The sequence below is a fragment of the Salvelinus alpinus genome, chromosome 18, assembly GCF_045679555.1.
Source record: "Salvelinus alpinus chromosome 18, SLU_Salpinus.1, whole genome shotgun sequence".
Classification (NCBI taxonomy): Eukaryota; Metazoa; Chordata; class Actinopteri; order Salmoniformes; family Salmonidae; genus Salvelinus; species Salvelinus alpinus.
The window spans coordinates 44,816,162-44,838,146 of record NC_092103.1 but is presented as its reverse complement, the minus strand read 5'-3'; the positions used below and the strand labels follow the sequence as shown (position 1 = coordinate 44,838,146).

The 21,985-nt window shown below is 45.0% G+C and overlaps 1 protein-coding gene across 2 annotated transcripts in view; it reads right to left on the bottom strand.

The window, feature by feature from the left end:
- The window catches only part of LOC139544392 (LIM homeobox transcription factor 1-beta-like), a 92,564-nt gene that overhangs the window by 1,734 nt on the left and 68,845 nt on the right, over nt 1-21,985 (bottom strand). The window contains exons 1-6 of one of the 2 annotated variants that reach the window (XM_071351431.1): nt 11,845-12,126; nt 8,623-8,855; nt 6,404-6,582; nt 5,859-5,936; nt 5,452-5,518; nt 728-892 (exon numbers count right to left, since the gene is read on the bottom strand). In XM_071351431.1, coding sequence (XP_071207532.1) covers nt 728-892; nt 5,452-5,518; nt 5,859-5,936; nt 6,404-6,582; nt 8,623-8,855; nt 11,845-11,942 — 820 coding nt within the window. In that variant the 5' untranslated portion in view covers nt 11,943-12,126. Of the gene's footprint in view, nt 1-727; nt 893-5,451; nt 5,519-5,858; nt 5,937-6,403; nt 6,583-8,622; nt 8,856-11,844; nt 12,127-21,985 lie in introns of those variants that run through there. The other variant, XM_071351430.1, reaches the window with a different exon arrangement.

Genomic DNA, 21,985 nt, shown 5'->3' with positions numbered 1-21,985 from the left:
TCCTGGGTGTTGCTGGTGCTTTGGATCTAAATGACACCGTTACATCAGGCCAGAGACAGCTTGATGGCCCATACATTTTTAATCAGACACACACATTATTGGTTAGCCCTCACAGCAATAAAACCAGTACGTGTGTGTGTGTGTGTGTGTGTGGGGGGGGGGGGGGTCATAAGGACCAAGGGTTTGGTGAAGGATGACATCATTTGGGTGAGTGTTAGGAGATGAGACAGCGGTGATGGTTTGGACAAAGCTGTAGCCTGAAGACCATCTGAAGACCACCTGAAGACCACCTGAAGACCATCTGAAGACCATCTAAAGACCATCTGAAAACCATCTGAAAACCATCTGAAGACCATCTGAAAACCATCGGCTCACAGGATACCAATTCAACAGACAGACAGGAATCTTTAGGCCAATTGTACAATATGCCACACACATATGCAACTATGCAACAGGGGGAGGGGGGGGGGGGAGGGGGGGGGGGAGAATTATCTCCCAGGGCACCGTGTATTCAGCCATGCCATGTTATTCTTAGTATAAGGTGAGCCTACATGATTCATAATGTGACCAAGCTAATTAGACCACTGTGTGTGTGTGTGTGTGTGTGTGTGTGTGTGTGTGTGTGTGTGTGTGTGTGTGTGTGTGTGTGTGTGTGTGTGTGTGTGTGTGTGTGTGTGTGTGTGTGTGTGTGTGTGTGTGTGTGTTGACTCTGTGCTGCTGTCCTCACCGTATGGGTTCATGTGGTCTCCGGGCATCTGTGGCGGGGTGAGTCCATGCTGGAAGGGATCGGTGCCGTAGCCGTTCTGCTCTATAGCCATCAGCTGCTGCTGCTGAGGGGGCCCCAGGGGGGTGTAGGAGCTCAGCAGGCCCTCCATCCGACCCGACATCACTTCTGGAGGGGACAGAGACATACAGGTGAACATCTCTTCTGGAGGGAGGACAGAGACATACAGGTGAATATCTCTTCTGGAGGGGACAGAGACATACAGGTGAACATCTCTTCTGGAGGGGACAGAGACATACAGGTGAATATCTCTTCTGGAGGGGACAGAGACATACAGGTGAACATCTCTTCTGGAGGGGACAGAGACATACAGGTGAATATCTCTTCTGGAGGGGACAGAGACATACAGGTGAACATCTCTTCTGGAGGGGACAGAGACATACAGGTGAATATCTCTTCTGGAGGGGACAGAGACATACAGGTGAACATCTCTTCTGGAGGGGACAGAGACATACAGGTGAACATCTCTTCTGGAGGGGACAGAGACATACAGGTGAACATCTCTTCTGGAGGGGACAGAGACATACAGGTGAACATCTCTTCTGGAGGGGACAGAGACATACAGGTGAACATCTCTTCTGGAGGGGACAGAGACATACAGGTGAACATCTCTTCTGGAGGGAGGACAGAGACATACAGGTGAACATCTCTTCTGGAGGGGACAGAGACATACAGGTGAACATCTCTTCTGGAGGGGACAGAGACATACAGGTGAACATCTCTTCTGGAGGGGACAGAGACATACAGGTGAACATCTCTTCTGGAGGGGACAGAGACATACAGGTGAACATCTCTTCAGGAGGGGACAGAGACATACAGGTGAATATCTCTTCTGGAGGGGACAGAGACATACAGGTGAACATCTCTTCTGGAGGGGACAGAGACATACAGGTGAACATCTCTTCTGGAGGGGACAGAGACATACAGGTGAACATCTCTTCTGGAGGGGACAGAGACATACAGGTGAACATCTCTTCTGTCCTTGACCTATTCACCTATTCTTACAACATGCTCTCCACTGATTTGATTTATTAGGATCCCAATGGGGACAGCTAGTCTTACTGGAGTCCGACATATAACGAAAAATACATTACAGACAAAAGACTTTACAATTGATACACATTTAAAAACACTAACATGTAGTGTGTGTGTGTGTGTGTGTGTGTGTGTGTGTGTGTGTGTGTGTGTGTGTGTGTGTGTGTGTGTGTGTGTGTGTGTGTGTGTGTGTGTGTGTGTGTGTGTGTGTGTGTGTGTGTGTGTGTGTGTGTGTGTGTGTGTGTGTGTGTGTGTGTGTAGAACTGCTTGTGTATGCAGTTTCTAAAGTTTTCTCTTTGGATTGTTAGGTCCTCAGTTCTCACTAAATGCTCTTAGTCACAACTTCAACACGCATTTAAGTCCCAGAGCTCATTTAGTTAACTACACTGGTTGACTGAGGTGGTTATAAACCCTGGTTATTAGATCACAGTATTGACATGGCAGCCCATTCCCTCTACTCCGTCTCTCATATCCTGTCCTCAATAAAACTCCCCAGACGTGGGGAGCCGCGCTGATCACACTACCTCACACCTGATAACCCCTGGCTTTGATTTGATTCTAATCAACACTATCACCCAAAATGACGGCAGTTTTGCAGCAATCTTTAAACATGCAGTCTAATGTCGTCTCAAGCAGTCTCAACAATGCAGTATTCAATATCAAAGGTGAAGGAATAGAAAATCCAGAATAGAAACAAAAAATGAGCACCGGATCAATATTAGGTCAAATATGGACTCAAAACACCTGGATGTTTCTTAGCACTTAAGCGTCTACATTATTTAGCTTGTATTTGGGTGTTCGATACAATTTTTATCCTAAAGCGCAAATGTAAAAGTAGAATTATGTGTGGAATACTGCGACACTATATACATATAATTAACCAATAAGGCCTGAGGAGGAACTACCCGGTTTATAATTAAGCAATAAGGCCTGAGGAGGAACTACCCGGGTTTATAATTAAGCAATAAGGCCCGAGGAGGAATTACCCGGGTTTATAATTAAACAATAAGGCCTGAGGAAGAACTACCCGGGTTTATAATTAAGCAATAAGGCCTGAGGAGGAACTACCCGGGTTTATAATTAAGCAAAAAGGCCTGAGGAGGAACTACCCGGTTTATAATTAAGCAATAAGGCCCGAGGAGGAACTACCCGGTTTATAATTAAACAGTAAGGCCTGAGGAGGAACTACCCGGGTTTATAATTAAGCAAAAAGGCCTGAGGAGGAACTACCCGGTTTATAATTAAGCAATAAGGCCCGAGGAGGAATTACCCGGGTTTATAATTAAACAATAAGGCCCGAGGAGGAACTACCCGGGTTTATAATTAAGCAATAAGGCCTGAGGAGGAACTACCCGGTTTATAATTAAGCAATAAGGCCCGAGGAGGAATTACCCGGGTTTATAATTAAGCAATAAGGCCTGAGGAGGAACTACCCGGGTTTATAATTAAGCAATAAGGCCTGAGGAGGAACTACCCGGTTTATAATTAAGCAATAAGGCCCGAGGAGGAACTACCCGGGTTTATAATTAAGCAATAAGGCCCGAGGAGGAATTACCCGGTTTATAATTAAGCAATAAGGCCCGAGGAGGAACTACCCGGGTTTATAATTAAGCAATAAGGCCCGAGGAGGATCTAACCGGTTTATAATACCCTATATATAGTGCTACCCTTAATTAAAATAGTGAGTTGCTGTCACAAATCTGCTGGGTTGGGAGTTTGATACTGGGCAGCGACCTCACGCACGCACACACATACACATACGCACACATACACACACGCACACACATACACACACGCACACACGCACAGTAATATCACAGTGGTGGAAACAGAAGGTGAGGACTCTGGGGGGGATATTGGATAGTGGGTAATAATAACACATCATTGGACTGAAGCCTGGCTTTGACCCCTGTCCTGTCTCACCCTGGCTGGTCAGGACCACTAACCACTGGAATGACCCATGTCCTGTCTCACCCTGGCTGGTCAGGACCACTAACCACTGGAATGACCCCTGTCCTGTCTCACCCTGGTCAGGACCACTAACCACTGGAATGACCCCTGTCCTGTCTCACCCTGGTCAGGACCACTAACCACTGGAATGACCCCTGTCCTGTCTCACCCTGGTCAGGACCACTAACCACTGGAATGACCCTTGTCCTGTCTCACCCTGGCTGGTCAGGACCACTAACCACTGGAATGACCCCTGTCCTGTCTCACCCTGGCTGGTCAGGACCACTAACCACTGGAATGACCCCTGTCCTGTCCCACCCTGGTCAGGACCACTAACCACTGGAATGACCCCTGTCCTGTCTCACCCTGGTCAGGACCACTAACCACTGGAATGACCCCTGTCCTGTCTCACCCTGGTCAGGACCACTAACCACTGGAATGACCCCTGTCCTGTCTCACCCTGGTCAGGACAATTCACCACTGGAATGACCCCTGTCCTGTCCTACCCTGGTCAGGACAATTCACCACTGTCAAGCGTCTCAGAGTAGGAGTGCTGATCTAGGATCAGTTTTAAGATCATATTATATGGACAAGGGGGACCTGATCCTAGATCAGCACTCCAACTGAGACGCTTGAAACGGTCTTGATCGTTTGGCCTTGACTTGCGTGAGAGTTCTACTACAATGTGGATATTCTAGGAGTATTCTAGAACCAGTGAAGCCTCATCATAAGGTATTCTAGAACCAGTGAAGCCTCATCATAAGGTATTCTATGAGTATTCTAGAACCAGTGAAGTCTCATCATAAGGTATTCTAGAACCAGTGAAGTCTCATCATAAGGTATTCTAGGAGTAGTCTAGAACCAGTGAAGCATCATCATAATGTATTCTATGAGTATTCTAGAACCAGTGAAGTCTCATCATAAGGTATTCTAGAACCAGTGAAGTCTCATCTTAAGGTATTCTAGGAGTATTCTAGAACCAGTGAAGCATCATCATAAGGTATTCTAGGAGTATTCTAGAACCAGTGAAGCATCATCATAATGTATTCTATGAGTATTCTAGAACCAGTGAAGTCTCATCATAAGGTATTCTAGAACCAGTGAAGCCTCATCATAAGGTATTCTAGGAGTATTCTAGAACCAGTGAAGCATCATCATAAGGTATTCTAGAACCAGTGAAGCCTCATCATAAGGTATTGTAGGAGTATTCTAGAACCAGTGAAGCATCATCATAAGGTATTCTAGGAGTATTCTAGAACCAGTGAAGCATCATCATAAGGTATTCTAGGAGTATTCTAGAAGCAGTGAAGCATCATCATAAGGTATTCTAGAACCAGTGAAGCATCATCATACGGTATTCTAGGAGTATTCTAGAACCAGTGAAGCATCATCATAAGGTATTCTAGAACCAGTGAAGCATCATCATACGGTATTCTAGGAGTATTCTAGAACCAGTGAAGCATCATCATAAGGTATTCTAGAAGCAGTGAAGCATCATCATAATGCAGAAGACCTGCCCAGTTATTCCATCTCCTCTCCAAACCAAACTCTCAGCCAGTTCACCTCTTGGGCACACACACATATGCAACCACATGTGCATGTGCGCACACGCACGCACACACACAAAACACACACACACAGACATACAGACACACACAACACCCACAACTAGAGCAGCCTACCTTGGCCTAGCCTTTGGGAGTTTTGTTGCTCGTGCTGTTGTTGCTGTCTCCGGGCTAGCTTCTTCATCTACAAATAAAACACAATGCTGGTTAATAACAGACGCAAAAGCTTGACAAACATGGATAGACAATATGGTTCATACTTCAGGGAATCTTAGGCTACGTCCCAAATAGCACCCGTATAACCTATATAGAGCACTGCTTTTGACCAAAGCCTTTTGGGCCATAGAGTGCACCATGTAAGGAATAGCTAATGCCACATGGGACTGGGAATAGAGTAGCATTAAGGTGCCCTAAAACCCTGATCATTGCAAGTTGACTGTTAAAATGTTTATGAAAGTGATTGTATTTTTCCATCCTGTTTCATTTGGGGAGCAGCCTTTAGACGTCGTTCAGGTAGATCTCACCTTGGCTCTTTGGTTCTGGAACCACACCTGGACAACACGGACACTAAGACCTGTCTCTGCCGCCAGCGTCTCTCTAACCTAGGGGGAGAAGTCAAAACAGACACGTTTAATCCCCCTCTTGTAAAGCACTCTTACAGAGGCAGTAAGAGATGGTAGAAAGTATTTAAAATACAGTATACTTCTGATGGTCGATAAAAGGGGGTTGTATGATAAGTGTCTGAATATAGTTGTTTAAATTCTTCAATGACATTTTATTCAATATTTAATACATGAGTAGTAATATCTTAGTAGTATCTTCTAGAAGTGGTAGACACATTGTTATTTGATAAGACACAACAATAGTAGTAGGAAAAGCCTAAATTCGGACGGGCTCTAAAGTGCATGCCTGTTTAAGACACAGTATTAAATTCAGTCCAATTTAATCTATTCCTGCCCAAGATGGTTGCCATTATTGGAACATACTAGAGCTGCTCAGGTCTATGACATCATCTCCTCTTTGTGAATGATAGGATCTGTATGGTTTCGTCAGACGGTAAGGCGGTTACCTTCCGGCAGGGTTTGGAGGACACCTCGAAGGACGCCTTGAAGGCTCTCCTCTGCTGGGTGGTCAGGATGGTGCGCGGCCGTTTGGGACGGCGAGGGTCTTTCCCGTCGTCACTGCCCTTCCCCTGGCCCCCAGAGCCCTTCTCAGGCTTCCCGTCCAGCTCCTCAGCTTCACTCTTCTCTGCAAAAAGAAATACAACCAAAAAGCATTGTCATTTGAAACATTGTTGAACAGGTTTTCTAAATGCAACATAAATGACAACTAACCCTTGACTACTACATCCAGCAGCAGATTTTTCTTTAAAATAAATGTGCACGGGATACTGTTATAGAACCGTAAAAGGAAATAATCAATATTGATATACTCTGCATTGATAGGCATGAGAGAGCATGTCTACAGTTGTCTGGTGATTTAACAGGATCGGTGGGTCCTGGTGGGTCCCCCACGGGACGGTTGAGCTAACGTAGGCTAATGCGATTAGCATGAGTTTGTAAGTAACTAGAACATTTCCCAGGACATAGACATATCTAATATTGGCAGAAAGCTTAAATTCTTGTTAATTTTAACTGCACTGTCCAATTTACAGTAGCTATTACAGTGAAATAATACCATGCTATTGTTTGAGGGGAGTGCACAGTTATGAACTTGAAACGTTATTAATAAACCAATTAGGCACCTTTGGGCAGTCTTGATACAACATTTTGAACAGAAATGCGATGGTTCATTGAATCAGTCTAACACTTTGCACATACACTGCTGCCATCTAGTGGCCAAAATCTAAATTGCGCCTGGGCTGGAATAATACATTATGGCCTTTCTCTTGCATTTCAAAGATGACGGTACAAAACAAAACAACGCATGTTTTTTTCTTTGTATTATCTTTTACCAGATCTAATGTGTTAAATTCTCCTACATTCATTTCACATTTCCACAAAACTTCAAAGTGTTTCCTTTGAAACGGTCTCAAGAATATGCATATCCTTGCTTCAGGTCCTGAGCTACAGGCAGTTAGATTTGGATATGTCATTTTAGGTGAAAATTGAGTAGGGGGGGGTCCTTTAAGAGGTTGTAAGTCTTGCCTTCTTTGGATAAAAAAAATAAAAAAAAGACAACAGTCATTTGGACATTGTGTGTTTCAGCAGAGTTCTAGCAGAAGTTGTTGACAGAACTGAAACAGCATCGCTTTGACCTTTGACCTCTCTCCACTGTTTCAAATGACCGGTATCCACACTAGAGAATATAATGGAAGATCATTGTTACATCTATTCATTGGATCCCATTTCATTATTTCCATGACTTTCTTACTGTTATTAGTTCAACTTCTTATTAGTTCAACTATCGTTCTTCCATTTAGCCAAATATTTGACTCCGATCATGTATTTAATATCAAGGATCTTAAAATTGTTGATTAAACACACATTCATAATATGTTAAATTAAGCTCCCCGGGTTTAAATAACCCCTGTCTGGTTTTAATAACCCCTGTCTGGTTTTAATAACACCTGCCTGGTTTTAATAACACCTGTCTGGTTTTAATAACCCCTGTCCGGTTTTAATAACCCCTGTCCGGTTTTAATAACCCCTGTCCGGTTTTAATAACACCTGTCTGGTTTTAATAACACCTGTCTGGTTTTAATAACACCTGTCTGGTTTTAATAACCCCTGTCTGGTTTAAATAACCCCTGTCTGGTTTTAATAACCCCTGCCTGGTTTTAATAACCCCTGCCTGGTTTTAATAACCCCTGTCTGGTTTTAATAACCCCTGCCTGTGTCCCAAAAGGCTCATTATTTCCTATATAGTGCACTACTATTGGCTCATTATCTCCTATATAGTGCACTACTATTGGCTCATTATTTCCTATATAGTGAACTACTATTGACCAGGTGCCCATCTCTTCAACAGTTCCATACAGTAGTTGAAGTCATGGGTTTGATATCATCATTACTGTATTAAAATCAGTAAAGATACCGTTTGTAATGATACTGTGCAGAAAATGTGTGGTGGTATCTAAAGCATATGGTGCTATTAACCATACTGGTTTGGCAAGCTGCATCATTATTTGAAAAAGGAAGAACCAGAGGAACAGATAGGAGAAGCTTGCACATCTGTGGAACAGGGCACAGCGCCACTGTCTGTGAAACAGGGCACAGCACCACTGTCTGTGGAACAGGGCACAGCACCACTGACGAACCATGTGTTTAAGGAGAGTTGTACTTTTACCTGAATCTGAGGCATCAGGGCTCATGGAGCTGAGCAGTTCCTTCTCCCTCTCGTAGTCGCTCTTGCAGAGCAGCTGGCCCTCCTTGAGGACAAACTCGTCTCCTTTGCACAGCTGCCTGTCGCACACGCAGCAGCAGAAACAGCCCAGGTGGTACACACACTCCAGGGCACGCATCACAAACTCAGTAGGAGCTATATTCTCCAGGCAACCACTGCACTTGGTGGCAAACAGCCTGGGGAGACAAGAGTAGGGGAAAGCATAGGTGATGAGACCAGAGTTGAAACAGATTGTGGGAGTAGTCTTGAATTATTTGTGATGACCAATGGTTGTAACAACTACAAATATATTGTTCTTAGCAGTACAATTATTACTACCATTTACTGCATGTAGTATAATGTCAGTCATAAATGTTAGATTTTATACTTTTATACTCCTGTAGGCTCTAAAATAACAATTTAACTGAATTTGAACTAAATCAGACAAACAAACATTGGACTAGTGTAAAAAAAATAAAAATAAAAATATGTTTTGTTAATTCCCCATGTAACATTCTGTTTGCTATATATGACAGAGTAGGACTGGGCTGTGCTTGGCAAGCTGAGCAGGCTACCCACTGGGGCCCTTTAGCCTTTTGACACCCGCTCAACTGTAAAAGCGCAGCCGAACGCCCCCCCCCCCCCCCCCCCGCAATGCTCCGCTTGAGCCCGACTGTGGGCAGTCAGCGGTTGGGAAAGGAGGAGGGCCTTCACGGGGGGGGGGGGCAGAGTGTTAAATGATTCGAGATGGTCCATTTGCATCGCAACAAGGCCTGATGGGTAGGCAGCAGTAGCAGCATAGTACTATCACTTTTTGAATTCCAGAAATTACATCTTGATAACCAATCATCCAACAAAAAAATTAAACAGGGGTAAAATGTTCCCATGTGCAAAACATTTGATCAGACAGTTATAAATACAGCCTGAACTGTGACACCTTGGATCCCACTTCTGACACCAATTTGACAAATACAATATAAGGGTAAATGGTCCTCCTGTTAAATGTTCCTCCTCCATAGTCAATCCACCACCCGATAGCATGTCTGATACTACTAAATCTACATTTAATATAATTACATTTTATTCATTTAGCTAGGACAGTCCACTCAGTGACAATTGCCATAGTCCATACATCTACAGAACATTCTGTTACCAGCCACCTCTCCCACAGGCAGCTGCTGTTACCAGCCACCTCTCCCACAGGCAGCTGCTGTTCCATGCTGTCCCGAGTCCCAAACCAATTATCCTGCTTCATGAATATTACAGGCAGGTGCCCCAGCGAGGCTGGGGTGGGACAGAGCTGAGGGTGGATGCCCCATGGTGTGTGTGGATTACAACCGGCTCTGACGTCTGCCTCGTGGCGGACTCCTTCGTATGATAATGACCCGCAGAGACTTTGTTTAATAACGCGCTCAGCATCTGTAATATCACTGCCCCCAAATCACAGCACCTCAGGGCTGATGAGTACACCAAGGGTTTGAGAGAGAGAGAGGGGGGGGGGGGGGGTTGGAAAGTAGGGCTGTGTGAGAGAAATAAAATAGAAGAGAGGGTAATAAAGAGAGCTAGGGAGCATTATTAAAATGTTTTCTTCCACAGTTCATACTAGGGCTTGGCGATATGGCCAAAATATCACGCTATTTAAAACAAATCGGACGGTATTTGATGTTTTTAAAAGTTATACATTTGCTTTATGAGTAGTGCGTGACCCTAGGTTGGCAACACATACATTATAAGTGATGTCAAATGGGTCTTTCTCCATTCTGATTGGTTTATACTGTTCCAATTCAACATTTCTGCATTTCTTGCACTCAATTGAGAGAATTTCCACACTGCCACTTAGGGCTGCACGACATGGGCAAACAACCCAGGCCTTATTTTTAACCAAATGTTGCAATTGTGTTTTACAGCAAAACACTTGGGTTGAACTGTTGGAATCATGGAAATAGAATAATTATTCAAATTCTATAGTTAGAATATATTAGTGGGCACCTTGAATACGGTGTTGTTTGACATGACAACGAAATAAAATGCCAGGGAGGGGTTATTGTGACAGGGTAGGAACCAAAGTGCTTATAAGTGTTTCCTAGGGGACCCTATAATCTTTGGCTACATTGAATGTTCTCTCTTAGCTTCATAGCTAACGTGTTCTTGCTTCGCGTATTCCTCTTTGATTTAGAAGATACTGTTGCACAAACAAAATGCTGATTTAGGTCTACACCATCACTGGTATTATCAGGCTGTATAGCTAATTACGTTTGCTCTGACTCAGTACATTTATTAACTAGCTAGCGATTAGCATTAGCGGCTAACAATCAGAGGCTAACAAGATTTAAGCCCAACTTGCTTAGAAAAGACAAGCTAGCTGTTTGCAGATGTAAGAAACACAAGCTGATAGTGTAATTATAGAACGCTAGTTGATTTATATTAAGAAGCAAAGTGAAAACAGCATCGTTGTTATCAACATTGTTGCATGTGCTGCATTGACCGTGCAGACTGAACGCAGGTAAGTGAAAACAGCATCGTTGTTATCAACATTGTTGCATGTGCTGCATTGACCGTGCAGACTGAACGCAGGTAAGTGAAAACAGCATCGTTGTTATCAACATTGTTACATGTGCTGCATTGACCGTGCAGACTGAACGCAGGTGGCTCGTAGTCGAGGAACAACTAATACGCTCCTTGAGTGTCAGGGGGCGGGGCTAGTTCTGTGTTGAAGGCAGCATAGAGAGAGAGAGCTGAGAGAGATGACTCAAGTAGGGAAGTAAACTATAAAAATGTACTTTAAACATTTCACATACCAAAACATTCAAATAGCCTTATAGAAAGTAAAGTAAAAACCCAAACCGGTCCGTGTATCAATATTGGTATATCGTTAAATACAGTATACCGCCCAGCCCTAGTTCATTCTCATAGCTTACAAACTTTCCCTTGACAAAGGATTTAGGATGGGACTATGCATGCTGTCACAATCAGGCCAAAGACATATCAGAATCCCAGTCAGCCAAATCAAATGGAATTAAAAGGTGAAAGGTTAGAACGGAGACTTCCATACAACTTAGGGAAGTGCTACAACTCCCCATCCGGATGGAATCAGTCTGCTTTCTATTCTCTCCCTTCTTCTCTTGCCCTTTTACCAAACTGGCTAATCTTGTAGGACATTATTTTCCCACTTCCTCTCTCTGTCACCTTGCATTATTACGGGGCCTGTAATTCCCATTTGTCCCTTGAGGAATCTTTCTGTCCGGCATTGTCCCGGAGTTTAATCCAGACTTTTCCCCCAGCATTGGGGCCTCCTGAGCTCCATTCTCAACGAGGTCGGTTCGGAATATCCAATGCGTGACGCTCCCGCTATGGCAACCGACCCACCCCACCCTCTCCAGGAGGGGAGCGAGCGAGGGGGCCGAGAGGAGAGAGAGGTTCACTGAAGCTGGTAGGAGAAGTAAAGCCTTCTCTGAAGAACTGAAGAAGGGGAATTAACAGTGAACGCTGGACTGGGGTAAAGGGATGTGTGTGTGTGTGTGTGTGTGTGTGTGTGCGTGTGTGTGTGTACAGATCGGGGGTTAAATCCACCTCTTCTCTGTGCATGGCCCCCTCACTCAGACTCCGGCTGCTAGTCACAATCAAACAGGGTCGGCTCTCCAAAACAGAGCCCTTTGAATGACACAAGCACTGCACTGTGGGGGAAGCTAATCCCACTTTAATACCTTTCCAAGTTTGGCCTCTGAAGGAATCGCGTCTTTGAGGGGGAGGGTGAGCCTGCCTGGTCTGCATGAGCGAGGAGGGGGCTCGGGCTTGACGTAAAAGGGAAGTTGGTTGCATCTCCCTCACACAGAGCTGGTCTAATGACTGCAGAGGTTCCTACATTAACCCAGAGCTGGTCTAATGACTCTGCAGAGGTTCCTACATTAACCCAGAGCTGGTCTAATGACTCTGCAGAGGTTCCTACATTAACCCAGAGCTGGTCTAATGACTCTGCAGAGGTTCCTACATTAACCCAGAGCTGGTCTAATGACTCTGCAGAGGTTCCTACATTAACCCAGAGCTGGTCTAATGACTCTGCAGAGGTTCCTACATTAACCCAGAGCTGGTCTAATGACTCTGCAGAGGTTCCTACATTAACCCAGAGCTGGTCTAATGACTCTGCAGAGGTTCCTACATTAACCCAGAGCTGGTCTAATGACTCTGCAGAGGTTCCTACATTAACCTAGAGCTGGTCTAATGACTCTGCAGAGGTTCCTACATTAACCCAGAGCTGGTCTATTGACTCTGCAGAGTCTGACCAGGACACACCGTGATGAAGGTGACTAAAGTACTGACCAGGACACACCGTGATGAAGGTGACTAAAGTATTGACCAGGACACACCGTGATGAAGGTGACTAAAGTACTGACCAGGACACACCGTGATGAAGGTGACTAAAGTACTGACCAGGATACACAAGTCAACATAGGTCTTGTTTGTTGTACATCTGATGTCTGTGTGTTTGTTTGTGTCCAGGATTGATATAGATCCTTATCCATCCCCCAGCCCACACACCGGCCCACACACCGGCCCACACACACACACACACACACACACACACACACACACACACACACACACACACACACACACACACACACACACACACACACATTAGATATTTGGCTTGAGAATCCGTCTCTGTGGCCTCCCACCACCAGGGTTGCCCCAACGTCCCAGCAGCATCAATATTGACACAGGACGCTACCCAGCTCTCTCTCTCTGCACGAGGAGTCTGGCTGTCTCTAGTCAGTCTCTGTTTGGGAATGGAGAGTTAATCCCCAAGGATGGTCGACAACAGACTCCCCACTGAGATCATTGCTTTCTCTCTGGCTTTTCATCTCAACGTTTAATCTCTCTCTCTCTCGGTCTGTCTCTTTCTCAATCTCTCTCTCTCTCACTCTGTTTTTCTCTCTCGTTCTCTCTTTTCTCCTTTTTCTCTCTCTCGGTTTTTTTGTGTGCCTGTTTCTCCCAAGATTGAAGACCTTAGGAATTAAATAGTCATGATTTGTTTTGTTGTTAAGGGTTAAGAATGACTTTCTCAAACCCAGCATATAAGTACATACAGTGGGGAGAACAAGTATTTGATACACTGCCGATTTTGCAGGTTGTCCTACTTACAAAGCATCTAGAGGTCTGTAATTTTTATCATAGGTACACTTCAACTGTGAGAGACGGAATCTAAAACAAAAATCCAGATAATCACATTGTATGATTTTTAAGTAATTAATTTGCATTTTATTGCATGACATAAGTATTTGATCACCTACCAACCAGTAAGAATTCCGGCTCTCACAGACCTGTTAATTTTTCTTTAAGAAGCCCTCCTGTTCTCCACTCATTACCTGTATTAACTGCACCTGTTTGAACTCGTTACCTGTATAAAAGACACCTGTCCACACACTCAATCAAACAGACTCCAACCTCTCCACAATGGCCAAGACCAGAGAGCTGTGTAAGGACATCAGGGATAAAATTGTAGACCTGCACAAGGCTGGGATGGGCTACAGGACAATAGGCAAGCAGTTTGGTGAGAAGGCAACAACTGTTGGCGCAATTATTAGAAAATGGAAGAAGTTCAAGATGACGGTCAATCACCCTCGGTCTGGAGCTCCATGCAAGATCTCACCTCGTGGGGCATCAATGATCATGAGGAAGGTGAGGGATCAGTCCAGAACTACACGGCAGGACCTGGTCAATGACCTGAAGAGTGCTGGGACCACAGTCTCAAAGAAAACCATTAGTAACACACTACGCTGTCATGGATTAAAATCCTGCAGCGCACGCAAGGTCCCCCTGCTCAAGCCAGCGCATGTCCAGGCCCGTCTGAAGTTTGCCAATGACCATCTGGATGATCCAGAGGAGGAATGGGAGAAGGTCATGTGGTCTGATGAGACAAAAATAGAGCTTTTTGGTCTAAACTCCACTCGCCGTGTTTGGAGGAAGAAGAAGGATGAGTACAACCCCAAGAACACCATCCCAACCGTGAAGCATGGAGGTGGAAACATCATTCTTTGGGGACAGGACGATCATTCAAAGGGGACAGGACGACTGCACCGTATTGAGGGGAGGATGGATGGGGTCATGTATCGCGAGATCTTGGCCAACAACCTGACAGGACGATCATTCAAAGGGGACAGGACGACTGCACCGTATTGAGGGGAGGATGGATGGGGTCATGTATCGCGAGATCTTGGCCAACAACCTGACAGGACGATCATTCAAAGGGGACAGGACGACTGCACCGTATTGAGGGGAGGATGGATGGGGTCATATATCGCGAGATCTTGGCCAACAACCTCCTTCCCTCAGTAAGAGCATTGAAGATGGGTCGTGGCTGGGTCTTCCAGCATGACAACGACCCGAAACACACAGCCAGGAGTGGCTCCGTAAGAAGCATCTCAAGGTCCTGGAGTGGCCTAGCCAGTCTCCAGACCTGAACTCAATAGAAAATCTTTGGAGGGAGCTGAAAGTCCGTATTGCCCAGCGACAGCCCCGAAACCTGAAGGATCTGGAGAAGGTCTGTATGGAGGAGTGGGCCAAAATCCCTGCTGCAGTGTGTGCAAACCTGGTCAAGAACTACAGGAAACGTATGATCTCTGTAATTGCAAACAAAGGTTTCTGTACCAAATATTAAGTTCTGCTTTTCTGATGTAGCAAATACTTATGTCATGCAATAAAATGCAAATTAATTACTTAAAAATCATACAATGTGATTTTCTGGATTTTTACAGACCTCTACATGCTTTGTAAGTAGGAAAACCTGCAAAATCGGCAGTGTATCAAATACTTGTTCTCCCCACTGTATATCATGGGTCAAACGTTCTCATCAAGTACAGATATAACTTAATGAATGCATAACCTATATATATTCTATATATTTTTTAAAATTATTATTATATATTAAATATATATTATTAAGATAGTGTCAGACTAGCTATGATGGGTCCTCATGCAGGTTATGGGTGACTGTACAAGGTCCTAAGGTGACTGTACGGTAGACGGCTATAGAATGTTATGGATGGCAATACAGTATCTGTGATTGCTCCATATTTGAAGGTATGTCCAGTTGACTACTGAGATCTCTCTGATTCTCCCGTAGGCGACAAATGAGTCTTACCTCAGAGAAAGAGAAAGAGAGAGAGAGAAAACCAAGTCTGCGTCCCAAAATGGCACCCTACAGCCTATAGGCACTACTTTCACCAGGGCCCATGACGCTCTGGTCCAATAGGATGCCATTTGGGATGCATCCAATGAGAGGTCAGTGAACCATTATGTTGACAAGTTAAAATATGAGAGACAGCCAGAGCAGACAGTAGCTACACTCTGTAACGGCCATCATAGGTTTAGAGGGACACCTTTCTAGTGGTCTGGCTGACGCTAAAACCTATTTGATAAGCGGATGCTGTCCGTGTTGAGTGACTGATTTTCCGTGCAATTATTATTCTCAACAAAACAAAAACAAAAATCTCCCCCTCCACTCTTTTAAATGTCTCTTTGATGCTATAATGAACTCCGAGGCCTGTTCCCAGGGGGGCAGCAGCAGACTCTGAGGCCTGCTCCTAGGGTGCAACAGCAGATTTGGGGGGGGGGGGACCTTTTCCGACCGCTCCCTCCACATCCACCTAATGAGTGAACATGTGTGCACTACAAAGTGGCCAAGGGTGTTATTAAATGCTGCAGTAGATTTAAATGGGCTTTTCTTTTAGATCTGGGATATTACTGGACCAAGATGTCTCTTTATGGAAAATGCTGCATTGCGGTCGTCCGTATGGACGGCTTTGACAAATACAAGACAAGCAACAGATTTTTCCACTGCTGTCAAACAGCAGCGCCCTTATCAAAGGATCCGTCAGATAAGCCACATCCCAATCCAGTCCTCTCATGTGTGTATGAGACAACACAGTCTACTGGAAATGTCCAACCCAGGTTACATAGACTTAACGGTTCTCGTGTAAACTTCTGCAGTTGATAAAGATAAAAAGTTGGAACTCTGTGAACCAAAGAGCATTTGGCCATGAATAGAAGGGCTGGTTTGATCTTCAGATAACACCTTGAGTGGACGGATCTCACTGTTCCTCCTGGACGGATCTCAATGCTCCTGTTTGACCGTTCCTCCTGGACGGATCTCACTGTTCCTGTTTGACTGTTCCTCCTGGACGGATCTCACTGTTCCTGTTTGACCGTTCCTCCTGGACGGATCTCACTGTTCCTGTTTGACTGTTCCTCCTGGACGGATCTCACTGTTCCTGTTTGACTGTTCCTCCTGGACGGATCTCATTGTTCCTCCTGGACGGATCTCATTGTTCCTCCTGGACGGATCTCATTGTTCCTCCTGGACGGATCTCAATGTTCCTCCTGGACGGATCTCACTGTTCCTGTTTGACCGTTCCGACATCAACTAATAGAAACAATGAATATGTTCTCTTTCCCAGTGAGGTTTTCAGACATTGGCAAAACAGATAAAGAAGAAGGGGTAGTTGGCCCTTGTAGGGACTTTACAAAACGCTCACAGTTACAATTCACTCTCAATTTAAATCCACTCTTATTGCAAATTCAGAAATGATCTCACGATTACAGTGAGTAAAAGGGTAAGTACTATAGAGTTAAGAGCACCGTAACTTAGCATCAGTATCACAGGTCAGCACCTAGCTATAATTACTAACTGCAGGGACAAATGAACCAAATCCAAAAGATGCTTTCACTTCGGTCCCCGGGGACGGCTGGAGCGAGCGGTTAAATCACCTACTACTTCTCTGTGCATTAGCATGTTAATGACCTTTACATTGAGCTCCTTTGTTTTTTAATTAAGCTCCCAGCAGGTATGGGAGGAAGAGAGGGAGAGAGGGAGAGAGAGAGAGAGAGAGAGAGGGAGAGACAGGAAGAGAGGGAGAGGGAGAGAGGGAGAGAGAGAGACAGGGAGAGAAAGAGAGAGGGAGAGAGACAGGAAGAGAGGGAGAGAGAGAGAGAGGGAGAGCGAGAGAGGGAGAGAGAGGGAGAGAGGGAGAGCGAGAGCGAGACAGACAGGGAGAGAGACAGGGAGACAGAGAGAGAGGGAGAGAGAGGGAAAGGGAGAGGGAGAGCGAGAGCAAGAGAGACAGGAAGAGAGACAGGAAGGGAGACAGGGAGAGGGGGAGAGAGAGAGACAGAGCATAGAGAGATAGAATGAAGGAGAGAGAGAGACAGAGCATAGAGAGATAGAATGAAGGAGAGAGAGAGACAGAGCATAGAGAGATAGAATGAAGGAGAGAGAGAGGGGTGTGATACAGGTCTTTGAGTGCTCTAAGTATCATTAAAATTCATCCAGTCTAGTTCCGGTCTATGAGAATGTCCCAGGTACACGAATACAGTGACTTCTGGGAACTGCACCATACACACACATACAACTTCAACAAAATCCAAACTATAGTGTCTTACGTAAGACTAAGGATGCAACATGTACCAGGGTGAGCATGCTGGACTCTGAACAGCACATAACCAAGCCACAGAGCCACCACCAGGCCACAGAACCACCACCAAGCCACAGAGCCACCACCAAGCCACAGAACCACCACCAGGCCACAGAACCACCACCAAGCCACAGAGCCACAGAACCACCACCAAGCCACATAGCAACCACCAGGCCACAGAAGCACCACCAAGCCACATAGCGACCACCAAGCCACATAGCGACCACCAAACCACAAAGCCACCACCAACTTAACACAGTTTGGAGAGAGAGACAGAGAGAGAGAGAGAGAGAAGACAGGCTATGTGCACACTGCCCACAAAATGAGGTGGAAACTGAGCTGCACTTCCTAACCTCCTGCCCAATGTATGACCATATTAGAGAGACATATTTCCCTCAGATTACACAGATCCACAAAGAATTCGAAAACAAATCCAATTTTGATAAACTCCCATATCTACTGGGTGAAATTCCAAAGTGTGCCATCACAGCAGCAAGATTTGTGACCTGTTGCCACAAGAAAAGGGCAACCAGTGAAGAACAAACACCACTGTAAATACAACCCATATTTATGTTTATTTATTTTAACTTGTGTGCTTTAACCATTTGTACATTGTTACAACACTGCATATATATAATATGACATTTGTAATGTCTTTATTGTTTTGAAACTTCTGTATGTGTAATGTTTACTGTTCATTTTTATTGTTTATTTGACTTTTGTATATTACCTACCTCACTTGCTTTGGCAATGTTAACACATGTTTCCCATGCCAATAAAGCCCCTTGAATTGAATTGAATTGAATTGAGAGAGAGAGAGAGAGAGTGAAGGAAAGAGAGGGAGAGAGAGAGAGAGAGAAGGAAAGAGGGAGAGAGAGAGAGAGAGAGAGAGAGAGAGAGAGAAGGAAAGAGAGAGAGAGAGAGAGAAGGAAAGAGAGAGAGAGAGAAGGAAAGAGAGAGAGAGAGAGAGAGAAGGAAAGAGAGAGAGAGAGAGAGAGAGAGAGAAGGAAAGAGAGAGAGAGAGAGACACAGAGAGAGAGAGAGAGAGACACAGAGAGAGAGAGAAGGAAAGAGAGAGAGAGAGAGAAGGAAAGAGAGAGAGAAGGAAAGAGAGAGAGAGAGAGAAGGAAAGAGAGAGAGAGAGAAGGAAAGAGAGAGAGAGAGAAGGAAAGAGAGAGAGAGAGAGAGAGAAGGAAAGAGAGAGAGAGAGAGAGAGAGAAGGAAAGAGAGAGAGAGAGAGAGAGAGAGAGAGAGAGAGAGACAGAGAGAGAGAGAGAAGGAAAGAGAGAGAGAGAGAGAGAGAAGGAAAGAGAGAGAGAGAGAGAGAGAGAAGGAAAGAGAGAGAGAGAGAGAGAGAAGGAAAGAGAGAGCGAGAGAGAGAGAGAGAGAGACAGAGAGAGAGAGAGAGAGACACACAGAGAGAGAGAGAGAGACACAGAGAGAGAGAGAGACACAGAGAGAGAGAGAGAGAGAGAGAGAGAGAGTGAAGGAGGGCTTAGAGATGAGGCCCATTGAAGAGGTCCTTTTCTTTCATCATTGGCTCCCTGCCACTCTGGTAGGTTAAAGCCCGGAGCACACCATAAAAGTGACCGGACCGACGGGACTAAAGGAATGGTGTTGAAATGGGAGAGAGCAGCAGGGCGGCCGGTGGGGGAGAGGTGGAGGGGTAGTAGTGGCAGGCAGGTACACAGGCCTCTGTGTTGTGTTTGGACAGCTGCAGACTCCTGACTCTTTTCAGCAGCTAGCAGCACTCTATACAGAGGCGGTCCGTTTACACAGCGCCACCTGCTGTCACCATAGGGCTAATAGATAAAGGATGAGAGAGAGAGAGACAGATAGAGAGAGAGAGAGAGACAGAGAGGAGAGAGAGACAGAGAGGAGAGAGAGAGGGAGGGGGAGAGAGAGACAGAGAGAGACAGAGAGAAGGAGTGGGAGAGAGAGAGAGAGAGCGAGAGAGAGGGAGAGAGAGAGAGAGAGAGAGAGAGAGAGAGGAGAGAGAGAGAGAGAGAGAGGGGGAGAGAGAGAGGAGAGAAAGAACCTCCTGCCAAATGTATGACCATATTAGAGACACATATTTCCCTCAGATTACACAGATCCACAAAGAATTCGAAAACAAACCCAATTTTGATAAACTCCCATATCTACTGGGTGAAATACCACAGTGTGCATCACAGCAGCAAGATGTGTGACCTGTTGCCACAAGAAAAGGGCAACCAGTGAAGAACAAATACCATTGTAAACACAACCTATATTTATGTTTATTTATTTTCCATTTTTGCACATCGCTACAACACTGTATATAGCCATAATATGACATTTGAAATGTCTTTATTCTTTTGGAACTGCTGTGAGTGTAATGTTTACTGTTCATTTTTATTGTTTATTTCACTTTTGTTTATTGTCTATTTCACTTGCTTTGTCAATGTTAACATGTGTTTCCCATGCCAATAAAGCCCTTAAATGTTACTGAATTGAGAGGAGAGAGAGAGAGGAAGTACCACAGCTTCTGTACGGCACACGTTGCCCACAATGAATAATTCATGACTAATACACTTGTTATTAAGTGTGTAATATGTGGCTGTGTTTCCTCTATGGTACAGTATCTGTTGTATTCCTTGACTAGTGGCACCTATGCATTCCCTCTTGTGTACCATACTAGGTCATTCATTTAAAGCTTTCTTCTAATAATTACATAAAACAAATAAAAAATAATTGACAGGGGCATTGAGCCACAGGAAACGTATTCCCCGGCCACCTGTCTAATCTATAAACCCCATAGTATTTGCATGGTCCTTGTTCCAGTAACCGCTGCAGGTCTTGATCTCACTGTTGGAACTAACCTAGGACTAAGATCTTGCATAATTAGGTCAGATGATCAATCCATTTCTGGGGGGTACAAAAAATGTGTTAGAAAAGATACTAGAACAAGGAGAGGAAGTAGCTCCACCCACTTGTCTCTGCAGATCTACGGGCCAAATGTTCCTCTTCCCTTCAAAATAAATACATTTTTTTAAAAGCTGGTGGAAAAAGAAATCATGATTTGTCCAAATGATCAGTGACGACAAGATCTGTGTACCGGAAACAGAGTTCTCGCTAGTCTTCGCAGCCCACAGTCTGTTGACAGACACTACAATAACCATTGTATGTTATGTCCGTCTGTCCGTGAGAGATTAGAGGTGATGGGGTAGTAGAGGATAGCTCCAGGGGGCTGATCAACGCTAATCTTTGGCCTTGGGGACAGGCGGTGAACAGGACCAATAATGACACATGATACGTGTGAACCAATACACTGTCAAAATGCTCTGTCTTTCTTAGCATGGCCACCTTCAATGCGCTTAGTTTCCCTGTTATCAGATCTGACACACACACACAGAGAGAGACAGAGAGAGAGAGAGAGAGAGAGAGAGAGAGAGAGAGAGAGAGAGAGAGAGAGACAGAGAGAGAGAGACAGAGAGAGACAGAGAGAGAGAGACAGAGAGACAGAGAGAGAGAGAGACAGAGACAGAGACAGAGAGAGAGAAGGAGTGTTTATAAAGTAGCCCTGTTATTTACCCTGTGTTTACCGTACACAGAACCAACCTTACCCATCATGAGCTACTCTGGGGTTAGAAAAGGGAATCGATCAAAGCCCTCCGGGTGGCTTAAGAGAGACAAACCAGCTTGGGAGTTGATAATTACCACCTCGCCAACTCGGTCCCAGAGCCGGAGTCCTAAGAGCCAAAATAAACAGTAATATGGAGGTGGTGGTGGTGGTGGGGGGGGGTTCTGAAGTGGGGGTACTTGAGTATTTAAAAAAAGGGGAGTGGAGGGGGCGAGAGTTAGCATCAACGGACCCCATTCACGTCCCCTTTAATCTG